Source organism: Sinohyriopsis cumingii, unplaced genomic scaffold, assembly GCF_028554795.1.
Source record: "Sinohyriopsis cumingii isolate HCF-2022 unplaced genomic scaffold, ASM2855479v2 utg002018l, whole genome shotgun sequence".
In the NCBI taxonomy this organism is placed as follows: domain Eukaryota; kingdom Metazoa; phylum Mollusca; class Bivalvia; order Unionida; family Unionidae; genus Sinohyriopsis; species Sinohyriopsis cumingii.
The window spans coordinates 25,001-41,403 of NW_028316106.1; the positions used below are offsets into that span (position 1 = coordinate 25,001).

A 16,403-nucleotide genomic window follows, 5' to 3' on the forward strand; every position below is an offset into this window, starting at 1 on the left:
GTCATTGATATTTGAATGTCAGTGATCATCAAGTGCCATTGCTATTAGAATCTGTGTATCAAGTGTCATTGATATTTGAATGTCAGTGATCATCAAGTGACATTGTTATTTGAATCTCTGTATCGATTTTCACTGCTATTTGAATGTCAGTGATCATCAAGTGGCATTGTTATTTGAATCTCTGTATCAGTTGTCATTTCTATTTGAATATCAGTGATCATCAAGTGTCATTGTTATTTGAACATCTTTATCAATTGTCACAGCTATTTGAATGTCAGTGATCAAGTGCCATTGTTATTTGAATTTCTGTATCAATTGTCATTGCTATTTGAATGTCTGTGATCATCAAGTGTCATTGCTATTTGAATCTCTATATCGATTTTCACTGCTATTCGAATGTCAGTGATCATCAAGTGTCAATGTTATTTGAATCTATGTATCAATTGTCATTGCTATTTGAATGTCAGTGATCATCAAGTGACATTGTTATCTGAATGTCGGTGACCATCAAGTGTCATTGCTATCTGAATGTCAGTGATCATCAAGTGACATTGTTATCGGAATGTCTATGACCATCATGTGTCTTTGTTATTTGAACGCCTATGATCATCAAATGTCATTGTGATGTCAGTATCTATGACTCTCAGGCGTCATTATTTGAATGTCCGTGACCATCAAATGTCATTGTTATTTGAATGTCCGTGACCATCAAGTGCCATTGTTATCTAAATGTCCGTGACGATCAAGTGTCATTGTTATTTGAACGCACATGACCACCAAATGTCATTCTGATGTTAATATATATGACCATCAGGTGTCATCATTTACATTTATATGACAATCAGGTGTCATTGTTATTTGAACGCCTATGTTTTGGCCATCAAATGTCATTGTGATGTGAATGTCAGATGTCATTGTTATTTGAATGTTTATGACCATCAAGTCTCATTGTTATTTGAATGTGTATGACCATTAAGTGTTATTGTTATTTGAATGTCTATGACAATCAAATGTCATTGTTATTTGAACGCCTATGTTTTGACCATCAAATGTCATTGTGATGTGAATGTCAGGTGTCATTGCTATTTGAACGTTTATGACCATCAAGTGTCATTGTTATTTGAATGTCTGTGAATGTCAGGTGTCACTGTTATTTAAATGTTTATGACCATCAAGTGTCATTGTTATTTGAACGCCTATGACCATCAAGTGTCATAGTTATTTGAATGTTTATGACCATCCGGTGTCATTGTTACTTGAATGTGTATCACCACCAAGTGTCATTGTTATTTGAATGTTTATGACCATCGGGTGTCATTGTTATTTGAATGTGGATCACCGCCAAGTGTCATTGTTATTTGAATGTTTATGACCATCGGGTGTCATTGTCATTTGAATGTTTATCACCACCAAGTGTCATTGTTATTTGAATGTTTATGACCATCGGGTGTCATTGTTATTTGAATGTGTATCACCAAGTGTCATTGTTATTTGAATGTTTATGACCATCTGGTGTCATTGTTATTTGAATGTGGATCACCGCCAAGTGTCATTGTTATTTGAATGTTTATGACCATCGGGTGTCATTGTTATTTGAATGTGTATCACCAAGTGTCTTTGTTATTTGAATGTTTATGACCATCGGATGTCATTGTTATTTGAATGTGTATCACCAAGTGTCATTGTTATTTGAATGTTTATGACCATCTGGTGTCATTGTTATTTGAATGTGTATCACCACCAAGTGTCATTGTTATTTGAATGTTTTTGACCATCGGGTGTCATTGTTATTTGAATGTGTATCACCAAGTGTCATTGTTATTTGAATGTTTATGACCATCAAGTGTAACTGTTACCAAGTGTCATTGTTATTTGAATGTTTATGACCATCAAGTGTAACTGTTATTTGAATATCTATGACCATCGGGTGTCATTGTTATTTGAATGTGTATCACCACCAAGTGTCATTGTTATTTGAATGTTTATGACCATCAAGTGGAATTGTTATTTGAATGTTTATGACCAGCAGGTGTCATTGTTATTTGAATGTGGATCACCACCAAGTGTCATTGTTATTTGAATGTTTATGACCATCAAGTGGAATTGTTATTTGAATGTTTATGACCATCTGGTGTCATTGTTATTTGAATGTGGATCACCGCCAAGTGTCATTGTTATTTGAATGTTTATGACCATCGGGTGTCATTGTTATTTGAATGTGTATCACCAAGTGTCTTTGTTATTTGAATGTTTATGACCATCAAGTGGAATTGTTATTTGAATGTTTATGACCATCAAGTGTAATTGTTATTTGAATATCTATGACCATCGGATGTCATTGTTATTTGAATGTGTATCACCACCAAGTGTCATTGTTATTTGAATGTGTATCACCACCAAGTGTCATTGTTATTTGAATGTTTATGACCACCAAGTGTCATTGTTATCTGAATGTCTATGACCACCAAGTGTCATTGTTATTTGAATGCTTATGACCATGATGTATCATTGTTAATTGAACGTTTATGCCCATGATGTATCATTGTTATTTGAATGTTTATGACCAGCAGGTGTCATTGTTATCTGAATGTCTATGACCACCAGGTGTCATTGTTATCTGAATGCTTATGACCATGATGTATCATTGTTAATTGAACGTTTATGCCCATGATGTATCATTGTTATTTGAATGTTTATGATCAGCAGGTGTCATTGTTATTTGAATGTTTATGACCAGCAGGTGTCATTGTTATTTGAATGTCTATGACCATCAAGTGTCATTGTTATCTGAATGTCTATGACCATGATGTATCATTGTTATTTGAATGTCTATGACCATCAAGTGTCATTGTTATTTGAATGTTTATGACCATGATGTATCATTGTTATTTGAATGTTTATGACCAGCAGGTGTCATTGTTATTTGAATGTCTCTGACAATCACCTGATACAGCCTAGGGTATACCTTCGTGCCTTTTTTGGATTATGATGCTCGTCGTCTTCTCTATATCACGTACTTTCACGTGTGATTTAAACTAGCCTGAAGTCGAGAGGGGTCTTAAACACAGTCTATCTCGCGATTGTGTTTGCTTGCAGATTTTCAGAATAAACATATAGTCCGTTGCCTAGCGTTTGCGAATTTTAACATTTATGAATGGACCCATATTCAGAAATACAGTAGTTCCCGTACGTTTCGCATGAGGTTTCAGTTGGCATGGGGTCTTCAACGCATATTTAATTTGGCGATTGTTTTTGTTAGATTTTCTAAACGAACTTGTAATTCATTGCGTGGCAATGGGGAATTCTTACGTTCATAAATTAGACCAATGTCCACGAAAAAGACCTACTATCGTGATGTGACCCATGTTCACGAATTCAAAAGTTCAAGAATAAGTCCTAAACTCATGAATTAGACATATGTTGTTAAAAAGCTAATCTCCGGAAAATTTAAGTACTCTACAGTGGATAACACATTTTTGTTCACAGTCAGCATTTGTTTATTTTTAAGAACAAGAAATGACGTGGTATGAATTTGTTTTCGATTACTTTAACTTGATCCCTACCATTAGAGATAAAATAAATAATTATATTTCTAATTTTATTTATCTTGACTTTATAATACACATGGTGCCTTCTATGGATTATTCTCATCGTCTACTCTAAAGCACGTACGTATCGCATGACATTTAAATTCGCCTGAAGTGGTGGGGGATCGTGAAAGCAAATTTAATCTGGCGATTGTTTTGGCTTGGAGATTTTCAGATTGAACATGTAGTCGATTGCAAGGCGATGACGAATTCTTATATTCATGAAAAGAAGACCCAATTTCACTAACAAGACCTATTTTCACGACAACTCCCAAGTTCGTGACTTAAACATATGTCCGTGATTGAGACCACGTTATTGAATCAGATGTCTTAGTAGAAAATAAGTCGTCGCAATATATTAGTGATTAAGTCGCATACATTAGTGCTCAATCAGTATTTATTTAAGAATAAGGTCAAACATTTTCACTCGGTATAGCTTTTTTAAAAATTCTTTTGGTGGTTACTTTAACTAGAATCGTACCCAGTGTCTTCAAAAATTAAAACTAATACTTATTTTTCTAATTTGAATGATTATGACTTATCGGCTAACCAGCCGACATTTGCCGTTATGCTTCAGATGCTAAGACAATGAACTGTTGTGTTGCACGGGGGCACCTGTCTACACCAAAATATTCATTTGATTCAATGACAAATTAGGTTTGATACGCAGGGCAATGTTTAGCTAGATTTGAAGTGTAATTGTTATTTGTGTGCCTGTGACCTTCATCCGACAATGTAAACGGCATACATTTGTCCCTTCAATGGATTATTCTCTTCCTCTACTCAAAATCACGTACATTTCGTATGAGAAAACATTCTAGTCAAGTTTCAGGGAATCCTAACCTCAAATTGAATCTCTAGATTGTTTTTGGGTTTCGGTTATTCTTTTTTGGAGGTTTTTTTGTGTTTTTTTTTTTGTTTGTGTTTTTTTTTATAACTTTTTATTTTTGCTTGGTTCATTTTCAAAATAATATGTAGTCCAACGCCTGCCGATGACTAATTACTGCGTTCACAAATAAGACCCACGTTCAGAAATACAATTTATGTTCACGATTAAGAAAAATCTCCGTGCTCGAAAATAAGACCTACTTCATGAATAAGATCAATGTTCCTAAAAATAAATCTCAGCAAAATATAAGTGATTTACCCTAAGCAACATAAATAAATGATAACAGGTATCGTACATTATTTATCGCATGTAACATAAATTATTGATCACATCATTTTGTTTAAGTGACGCCATAATTTTATAATGAGGTATGCATAATTTTTTCGAGTACTTTAGTTTATTTCGTAATCTGTACACAGTTTCTTGGAGAAAAAAAGTAATATTTACTTTTACCATTGATTTAGATTTTTACTTAGCTGCTAATAGTGATATTTACCTTTCTAAAACTATATCAAATTGGTCTGAACCTATTCCCTTCTTAACATGCATAGAACTACCATGACGTTTTCTTTAAAAAAAACAACTTTGTTTGACATATGTAAAATGTTCGTAGTACTATTGTATACTTAGAAGATAAAATACATACAGAACACATGTAAAGATGAAGAGAGAGAGAGAGAGAGAGAGAGCTGGTTCCGGTGGCCTAAGTGGTTAGAGCGTCCACCTCGGATGAGGGAGGTTGCGGTTTCGAATCCTGGCCGAGTTATACCAGAGAGTTATAAAAATAGTACTTACAACTGCGTCAATAGGCTCTCAGCATTACGAGGTTTGTGTTTGGAATGGTCAGCCTGGTGTCAGGATAATGTGACTAGGTGGGAGACGATGCTACATGTCTGCGGCAGTGTTAGACATCGCTATAAACCGCCACACTGCAGACATCGTAGCTATTTGACTAATATTGTTAAAGCTAATTAAAAAGAGAGAGAGAGAGAGAGAGAGAGAGAGAGAGAGAAGAACATAAACAGTGAAAGGGAGAGGCAATATACTGCTGACTGAAAACAAGGCTCAGCCGTTGGCACATAACCAAGCCTACATCAGGCACGCGGCAGGATGTCAGCATTGACTAGCATACTTGTCTGCACGGAGAGCATGACAAACATGCACGCTGTGTATATAGCGTAACATCTTTCCGATTAATTAGCACATGAAGACTATTGGTCAAATGATTATACAATAAATCTCAAAGCAAAATGATAGAGATAAGTTTCAGTTCGATTTAAAGAACATTGAAGTAATTGCGTGCAGAGCCAGAATATTTATTAAGGTTATTAGTGACATATATGGACGTATATGGATCAGATTCGAACATAACTTAATTTATTGAAGTCATAAGATACCCATGAATCATACACAAACAGAACTTTATTTATTAAGATCGTAAGAGACATTATGGATTACCCACATAAAAATGTGACTGATATACGGATCAGTATATAAATATTTTTAATAATTTATCACCAATCTTTGCGCATCGACAATGGAATGTATAACGCAGTTGTTATTAAACGTTTCCGAGTATGATTACCCTTCTTTTTGCGGCCCCCTGGTTGGTAACCAATGTAACCAATAATGTTATTCAGCTATTCACGCTCTTTGTCAGAGAAGGAAACAACTCGTGCACACACACACACACACACACACACACACACACGCCCGCACGCACCCACACACCATGCGCACCATGTGCTTCAGACTAGTTCAGGCTGCTCAAGGTAGTGTGCTTTAGACTAGTTCAGGCTGCTCAATGTAGTGTGTCTTAGGCTAGTTCCGGCTGCTCAAAGTAGTATGCTTTAGACTAGTTCAGGCTGCTGAAGGTAGTGTGCTTTAGACTAGTTCAGGCTGCTCAGGGTAGTGTGCTTTAGACTAGTCTAGGCTGCTCAAGGTAGTGTGCTTTAGACTAGTTCAGGCTGCTCAAGGTAGTGTGCCTTAGGCTAGTTCAGGCTGCTCAATGTAGTGTGCTTTAGACTAGTTCAGGCTGCTCAAGGTAGTGTGCGTTAGGCTATTTCAGGTTGCTCAAGGTATTGTGCTTTAGTATAGTCCACGTTGGTCAAGGTAGTGTGCTTTAGTATAGTCCACGTTGGTCAAGGTAGTGTGCTTTAGACTAGTTCAGGCTGCTCAAGGTAGTGTGCTTTAGTATATTCCACGTTGGTCAAGGTAGTGTGCTTTAGACTAGTTCAGGCTGACTTATTGAGAACATGGGAGCAGTCATTTTGGTTAGCTGTGTGCTTACATCATGAACAATTTCCACAAGTACAATATCGTGGGTCGGTGGTTCTTCCCTGGGTTTTTCAGGGTTCTTCCTCCACCATTAATACTGGCCGCCATGTGTAGCCTATCGTGTGCTGAAAAATGGCGTTAAACACTACAACAACAACAACAATATCCGAAGCAATTTCAGCCACAGTACTTGAAATTAAAATACAAGTATGCCAGCATTCTTTCCACTGTGCTTGTTGCAAATGCAAATAACTTAACCTTGTACCGATCGCTCTCATAAGTTCATGAGATCGGTAGTTCCTACTCTGTCACATAATTTACAAGACTAGAGATCTATTACATATATTACAAGTGTAAGCTTTCGAAAAAGACTGTCTGGCTTATAACACATAACTCAGTTTGCCTGGCTTGTAGCACATAACTCAGTCTGTCTGACTTATATCACATAACTCAGTCTGCCTGGCTTGTAGCACATAACGCAGTCTGTCTGTCTTATATCACATAACTGAGTTTTCCTGGCTTGTAGCACATAACTCAGTCTGTCTGACTTGTATCACATAACTCAGTTTTCCTGGCTTGTAGCACATAACTCAGTCTGTCTGACTTGTATCACATAACTCAGTCTGCCTGGCTTGTAGCACATAACTCAGTCTGTCTGACTTATATCACATAACTCAGTTTTCCTGGCTTGTAGCACATACCTCTGTCTGTTTGACTTGTATCACATAACTCAGTTTGTATGACTTATATCACATAACTCAGTTTGAAAAACTTATATCACATAACTCAGTTTGCCTGGTTTGTAGTACATAATTCAGTTTGTATGACTTGTGGCACATAATTCAGTCTGTCTGACTTATATCACATAACTCAGTTTGTATGACTTATATCACATAACTCTGTTTGACTTATATCACATAACTCAGTTTGTATGACTTATATCACATAACTCAGTCAGCAGTTCAGCCATATGTTTTAAATTTCTTTGCTTGAGCAAGTAAGGTACTGTAAAGAAAACGATTTTCTTTCCAGTGGTCACTGTGTATCAGCGATCTGGTGAAATTACACGAAGGAGAGGTCTAGATTTTTATGGAAAGTGGATGCACTCTTGCTGGTTTTTGCACAACACTGCTTTCGAGCCTGGACAATCCGTAATTTAGCACAAAGTCCGAGCTAGTACTTTGGATTCGAGTTATATTATGGTACATGCCTTAAAATAAAATACATCTTAATCGTTGAAACCTTTTGCAAAAGCAGTCATAGTCTGAAGACTGCTTGCTATTAATGGTCTGATAACCTCTTGAAAAACAAAAACAAAATACCCAGTTAATTAAGAGCGAACATGAAGAACGCTAGTCTGGTTACCTGCTACAAATGCTACCTGCGTTGCACTCCGCTATACGAATAGCGGAATGCAACGCAGGGAGCATGCGAAGCAGGGAACCAGACTAGAAGAAGACTCAAATATTATATAAGAGCGGATAGGCAGGAAGGTGAGGTCATCGTGCATAATGGCAAAAACATTTTTATTTTGAAGAAAAAACAATTCAATCTTTAAATCACAAAAAGAATAATTGAAATCGTTTAATTTTTCATGCAATCGCATTCTCAGTGCATTTATTAATAGAAGGATGACCTAAAAGTTGGAGGACAGTTTTTTTTTTGTCTCAAAGGAAGTAACTATGTAAACTTATCACTTTATATGGGAAGGCAAAATGGAATTTTCTCGCACATGGCTCCAAACTCGTAACACGATATAAGCAAGTCGATGATACATTTCAGTTTTATATACTACATATCATAAGAAGATTCTATCCAATCCAGAGACAAGACACACTTTGCGATAGTCATTTTGATCCCTTTGCTATGAACTTAAACATATACTGAAGACCTTGAATTTAATGTTTCACATTCTCATTGGACGTTATATATGAAAACACACCATAAACATGTCTGTAAAACGGAGACATTTAACTAATAAGTTAGACAATGAACTACAAAGTTAGAAGTCAGAAAGAAAAATAGAAAAGTCAGAAATAGGACTTAAATTTGAGCTCAGAGTTTTGAAAGAAGAATTCAAAATTAAAACTTAAAATAACCTTGACAAGAATAAGTAAGACAATTGCTTTAACACAGTGACTTGCATTTCAGCTTTGAGCTATATGCGAAACATACACTTCGGATCCAACATTTGGTATTCAGCTTAGAAACAATACAACGATTACCAAAAGTTACATTTCAAGATTATCCACAATCCATATCTGGCAATTACTGGCAGTGGTACAGAACACGTTAATGTGTAATGACATCACACGTGTAACAATTGGCACGACGTTTCGGTGCTATCAACATGTGGACTGTAGTATCGATCAGAAAGTTCGTGGTGCCCAGTAAACATGCCTAAGGTTGTTTGCTGTGTATTCTTGTTTCGTCAAGTGGAAACGAGTAGGAGTTGAGATTTACGTCATTTGTGTCGGAATCTATCTAGCATTCCTTATACAAATCGTTATCATAATATAATTATCTAAGGGGAATTTCAGGCACGTGTTTTTGTTTGCTTGCATTCTGTTATTATATATATATATATATATATATATATATATATATATATATATATATATATATATATATATATATATATATATATATATATATGATGGTGGGGTAATATGACACCCCATCTGTTATGGTGCTTTGGTGCAGGATGATGATTGACCATGGTGTTATTGCCCGGATCGAGACCCAATAAAAGGAAATTAAGGGATGGAATAACAGAGATCTCAGCAATGATATATAAATCATAACCTTACATAAACAAATGAAATAGAACATGATATTTGAATTAAACAGTTTCTCTTAGAAATAGAATTACAAAATTTATGTGAAATGGAATTAGCCGTCCTTTTATACCGATAAAATAAATTTCATCACAGCATTGACTTCAACCAAGCAGTATGTAACGCCAGTAGCGATTGGTCACCACCATCACGTCACATCGGGACACTTAGGTTTTTATTCCCATGTGGAGGGTTAATTAATTGTTTATGAAGAAAGGATAAAATGCCTCTCCGTTCATGTATTTAGGGGGCAGGGTCCAGTTTTTATGTACAAATTTAATGCCGCCATCAGCGACCTAGTATAAAAAATCATAAAAAATCAAATACACAAGTGAGGTCAAAAAGGTCCATATTTTTAGATACCTATATTAAAACAAAGCATAAGAATAGTATTCACTTGACCAGAGAAGTCAATGGCAGTTCACAGCAGAAGAGGTTTATGCACCCCAACCCCTATTTTATACACGCATTTTTCACATCCAAATGCCATTTTTGACAGCATGTGGTGCTCACAGTGCAAACGCAAGCCCTTTCCCTGGATGAAAATTTTGAAAAGTATTGTCTACTAAATAGTTTGATGCAATTCAGAATAGTTGTCATCCAAGCCGTTTTTGAGATACTCTAGTTGCCTTGAACCCACGTGTCTACTGCTATGGGAGGCTAGCTCTTCTTCCTAGCCAACTATTGGTATTTCACTATCAACATACTGCAGAGCAACTATTGAAGGTGTACATGCCTGACATCAATTTCAAGAACAACACAAACCCAAAACACCTAGTTCACAAATATATCCATATCTATAAATACTAAACAATAATAGCTGAAAAAGTCACACCATAGCCTTAAGTTAAAAAATTTGCCAGGGGCCAATTTACGAAACTGGACCCTGCCACCTTAATATGTGCTATGCACGTTTATTAATTTAATGTCCGGGGGTGACGAGGAGGAAGGTTCGGTCAGGGAGGAGCCTGCTCACTAGGAAGGCACATTGGTTTTTCCAGGGTATACATTTTTTGACTCCCTTGCCAAAAGGTTAATGAGTTGTCGTCTTGACGGAGTTTTGGAGATATACCAGTGTAACTGAAGTTTGTATACTCGATGCAGCAAAAGCAAGATGGCGGACACAATTGGTCGCCATATTTAGCCGCAGTTTATATACAGATGCAAGATGGTGGACACGATGTGGCCATTTTTGTATCTGTTCCAACAGTTTTCACCCGTCTAAAAGGTTCACTATATTACTGGTGGGCACAGAAACGTTCATCGCAAGCCATTAGAGTCATGACATGCAAAAACGTTTTGCGATCTCGAGGCTTTATTATGAGAACTACAGAGAGTCAAATAATAAAATAGTTTGCAATCACAGTGTGTCTGGAACTCTCTTGAAGAAAACTCTTCATTACGCACACTATAATGTAATTCAATTACGCACTTCCGAAATCAAACTCCCACTTCGATTAATTGAACTACCTGGAACGCCAAGGTCGTGAAACGAATACATTTCGCGTTTTCGAAGTTCGAATTCAACTTTTGAATACGTGAATGACAAAATAACATAGTTGTGATGATACAAATGCAGGTTATAGGGTCTTTAATGCGCAGTCTCTGTCAATATCACGCATTCGAAACGCGAGATTGGGTATTTAAATATGCGAATCGGTATTTTTTAATATGCAGTGAGAAAGAAATCTTGTGATAGCAATATTTCTCTGACTCTTTTAAGAATGCGTTTTGGAGCTGCAAGAATGCGATTTCATTTTTGTGTCACATACGCGATTATGTGACTCAAACATCGTTCTCAATATGCTCTCTCTCTCTCGAGATCGCGTCATTGAATTGAATAAAGTATGCGCATTCGAGTTTAGAGAACGCGAACTGTTTTAACGTTTCGGCCCTGTTGGATTGCCAGACAGTGTGATTACGCTAAATGTGTTTTAATATCGTATAATGAAGAAATCGATTGCGCGCAAGCGAGCTCGTTGTAATGCATTGTATCACGAAGATTTTACAGGATATGGTCCCGTTTGCATATCGTATATGTTTGGTTATGGCGCCCAAAGAGTCCTGTTCAGCCATCGCAAGGTCGTCTTCGCTAGCTAAGGCTGGGTGATCCACATTGTTACACATCAACCCTTAGGATCTTTAGTTTGCGGAGCAATGTTTTGAATAAATACCCTGTTGCGGATTGAGAAGTCCCTCGCCATTACGTGACCTTTTATTAAACAGGGCTATTTCCACAATGTCCACAAGCATTGATCCGAAATAAAAAGATGTATGAAATGTTTTGATTGGTTGATTATTATGACTCGTAACATGTGCCAGGCAATGCAAAGACTCAGTCACTGACGTGAAAGATCCTGCTTACGTTTTAGCGATCACCGACACATAACAGTCACCAGGGGTGCCCGCATAATTATTTTCAGTGTGGTAGTTGGGGAGGGGGTCAAATATGTAATGGTCAGCTATTAAGTTTTACTGATGTAGGCCATGTTTAGAGGTGAAATCCGGAGAGGAAGAGCAAGTGCCCGTCCCCCCCCCCCACCTTGTCCCTATGTGCGGGCGCCCATGACCACCACACTGACTATTGCAAACAGGTACAACTGGTTTCATTTTGCATAAAATAATAAGGATGAATCTGTTTAAAAGGACTAATACATATAGAGGCCCATTTATGCAGGTCCCAATATATAATCGTAAAAGAAAAACAACAGAGAATAACATGACACCAGTTATATTGATTAGAGGTCTCTCTTGCAGAACCAAAGGCTGAAAGGTATTGGCTTGTAATTGATAGCAGCAAAGAGATGACGTATCAGATATTATTAATAATAAAATACGATCACATTGTAATTAACTAATGTAACACCTGGTAATAAACAAGAAAAAGGAAGAATCACTATGACAATAATACTATTGTGGGATGCTCTAACGAAGTAATTGATCCCATACCTAATTATTTAACCAAAATGTTCCCCGCTGTGTAGCAACAATGGCAGTAACGTGTGGGCGAGATGTACATGAGACGTGAAGAGAATGAGAGGGAAGCAACTGCCGGCCCGCAGTCAGTGTCAGGAGATAGAAAAGGAATTTACACCACTATAAATAGAGTGCGCAGAGGTAGATAAGCAAAACAGACAAGTACATGTTAGAAATCTGAAAAAGAATACTTTGAAATCGGGCTAATTTACACCACCAAACAGGCACTTACCAATTCCTTATAACCCTTCTATTTGGCTACTTATCTATCTCATATTCAGTCTCACTCTGTCTGTATGTGTGTCTCTCTTTATATAGACACACACACACACACACACACACACACACATATATATATGTATATATATATATATATATATATATATATATATATATATATATATATATATATATATATATAGAGAGAGAGAGAGAGAGAGAGAGAGAGAGAGAACAAGAAAAATGAAACATATTCGTCAGTTATCACTTTATTCAGCAAATTGCACTAGTTCCAATCTTAAATTAAAAGAAAATCTTTCTTCTGATCCTTCTTTGGTCCAGTGTATATTTGTATCCCTTGCATCAGACACTATATATGTTATGGCATAAAGGTTCAATCTACGTAATATACGTTCGTAATCGTCTAAGAGGTGTCTCTCTCTAATGACCATATCTCATATACTTTTTTGACCAATAGAGTAATATAGTTACAAATCTAGTCGTAAAATATACAACATACAAAAAGTGAAACCAACAACTTAAATAAAAATAAACGAACGTTTTATTTCTCTACAATACAAAGTGGCAATTCAAGAGGCTCTTACAGTTTTGTGAATGTATCCCATATTATCCTAAATGCCTTATCACAAGCCCAAAAAAATAAAATGTTCCGAATGAATTCCGGTAGTCTTGAATGTCCTGATACAACACAGTGATGCAATCCAGAAGGTCTTTGAATGAATTCACAATAATTTCAATGTAGTGTATTAATCCAAATAGTCAATGAGTAATTCCAATGAATATTTTAGATAAACAATCCTCTCGAATCATATTGATTTCAGCATACAGCACACTGTAAACTTTGACCAGAATGGTTTCACAAAGACTGACCTAAAGCAGGAATGAATTATTTGATTATCAAATCCCAATTTCTACACATTTTCAATTTACCTATAACATAATAGAATGTGAAACACTAAAACGGATGAAAAGCTAGTATATTTTTTAAAACAAGAATGGCCTTGAACTCACGTGCAATAAACCATTCTTTTACAGGCTACAATCATGGACAAAGTGAACCACATACCATAAATCAAATATACATATATATCCACAAGCCACCTTTCTACATCAGTCCGTCAATTCAGTTTGGTAAAGCGACCACTAAAATAATTAAGCAACCAATCATGACCTTGTTTTGTTATTCACTCAGTCAGTCACCCATGGTCTTCTATTAACTTAAATGGTTTTACTGGTCTTTTCTGCAAAACTAGTAGAATTATTATAAAACGTTATCATATGAATTTAATTCCATTACAACCAAACCGTTATATCAAGGAGTCTACGATGGATACATGGGCCCACAAACTTTAGCAACAGGTGTCTGAACTTGTTAACCGTGACTTAAGTATTTTCACGTGTCAGGGTTTCAGGCGTCAAGCATTTTTAAAAATCTTTCCTGAGTTGCTGACATCGAGTCTGCCAAGACGAGGCATGCGGACGTTGGGGTGCGGCGAGGGTGGGTGGGTGGACACTAAAATTCTTAGTTTTAAACATACTTTTTTCTCTCTTAATGAATGATTATCTCATTTGCTGATTCACAAACTCACCTTCAATTCACACAAAGTATCTATCTACTTACGTATCTGGCTATCTATCCATCAATCTATCTGTCTATCCGTATGTCTGCCTGTCTATCTGTCTATCCATCCAGCGATCCATCCATCTATTTAATCATTCTGATAGTATAACCGTTGGTATTTTGAGAAGACTACTGAGATAACAAATCCATACCTTAAGCCTGAATGGCAAACGTGTTAATTGTCACATAAAACAGTAAACTTGTTTGCCTCAAAGCTATATGTGACTCGTACGGCTTTCTTTTTTTCTTCAGTATGGGCATAAAAATTATACGTAAGGAGCAGTTATTTTATTTAATTTTATTTATTTATTTAATTTATTTATTTTATCAGATTGCAGAATTGAAGATAGAACTCTCAAAGACTTCTGGGAACGTTTCAGAAGAGGATGTCAAAGCTGCAAAGAAGGTGAGAATAATGCTTTTATCCGATATCAGTGTTATTTATTTCAACATCAACTTAATTTGAGATCCAGCTATACTTCCAGAATCTTACTGTATTTTCTACTTATTTATTCTCCTAGTCTTTTCACACATGGTAATAGGAATTAATTAAAGTAGACCAGGAGAACCCTATTGCAGAGGGGTGGGGGTGGGGAGTCTTTATTAACCAAAATAATTTCTGTCCTGCGTCCTGCGGGTGAAAACGAATATGACATTAAAATAGCTACAAAATATGTCACAAGCAAATGGATTAATAGTCACTGGCAAGGAATGTATTCTGGTCTTTTGAATATCTCATAGGCTAATGGATTAGGAGTCGATGGCAAAGTAATTGTCCTGGCCTTCATAATAACTCCCAGATAAATGGATTAGGAGTCGATGGTAAAGTAATTATCCTGGCCTTCATAATATCTCCAAGGCAAATAGATTAGTAGTAGATCTCCTGGCCTTTGATTTGAAAAAGGAAACTGAGCAAACATCGGTTGGTTTATTATTTACTTGACTCGTATCTGGGGATCAAACAAGTCAAGTGATTAAATTTTAACAATGATACGACGTTGATTTCGCTTTAATGGTCGGACATGAGCATTTCATTCTAATAAACCCAGAGCTAATTATTATTACATTAATTGCCCAATCAATTAAACATTAAAACCTTCATTTCTCCCAGTAGTTTTACTTATATCTCTGTAAAATATGTGTATTGTTTCAGCTTTGGTTTCCCATATAGTTTTGATTCCAAAGTCCTTATCCTTTTTTATTTTAAAAATTACTATCTTTTTCCATACTTTTGAGACCCAATTCCTGTAAAATCCTTACAATTTTGAAAAGAAATAGCTGGGAAGCCTGAATCCCCGTTTGATACTAATTTCGAATAATCATTCATATCGCTTTAGAATCTGATTTTAACTGAATAGTAACAAAAGTTATAGTTGCACAAAATTGTCTACTTTCTTATTCTACACACATACACACACACACACAGACACACACACACACAGACACACACACACACACACACACACACACACACACATACATACATACATACATACATACATACATACATACATACATACTTACATACATACATACATACACACATACATACACACATACATACATACATTAGTAAATTAGCGATTAATGAGTTGATCGGAAAGACTTAAATTTGTCTTATTTTTTATCTCTATTAGTCATAGACAAGACGAGTTTATGGGATGACATGTTTTCAGTCGTTCGTTATCCGTCCGTTACCACAAATTTGTTATCACTACTCCTAAGCAATTTGGAAGAATGCCATTCAATTTATATACACACATTCATCCCATGATCTATTTGGTTCTAAATGAAAACGTCACTGCTGCGAGATCTTGTATGGCCGCCATGGCAGCCATCTTGAATATCTTGGTAGCGCTATTCTTCCTGAACGGAAAGTCATATTGACATGGGGTTTTCACCAGAATATTCTTATAATATATAGATGGAATTCAGTGAATATGGTGTGGTCACATTGAGTGCTGTCATCAAATCCA

The 16,403-nt window shown here is 36.2% G+C and overlaps 1 protein-coding gene across 1 annotated transcript in view; it reads left to right on the forward strand.

The window, feature by feature from the left end:
* The window catches only part of LOC149771231 (uncharacterized), a gene marked incomplete at its 3' end in the record, with an annotated part of 67,922 nt that overhangs the window by 7,788 nt on the left and 43,731 nt on the right, over nucleotides 1-16,403 (forward strand). The window contains exon 2 of the mRNA XM_089948694.1: nucleotides 14,759-14,833. Coding sequence (XP_089804820.1) covers nucleotides 14,759-14,833 — 75 coding nt within the window. The remainder of the gene's footprint in view (nucleotides 1-14,758; nucleotides 14,834-16,403) is intronic.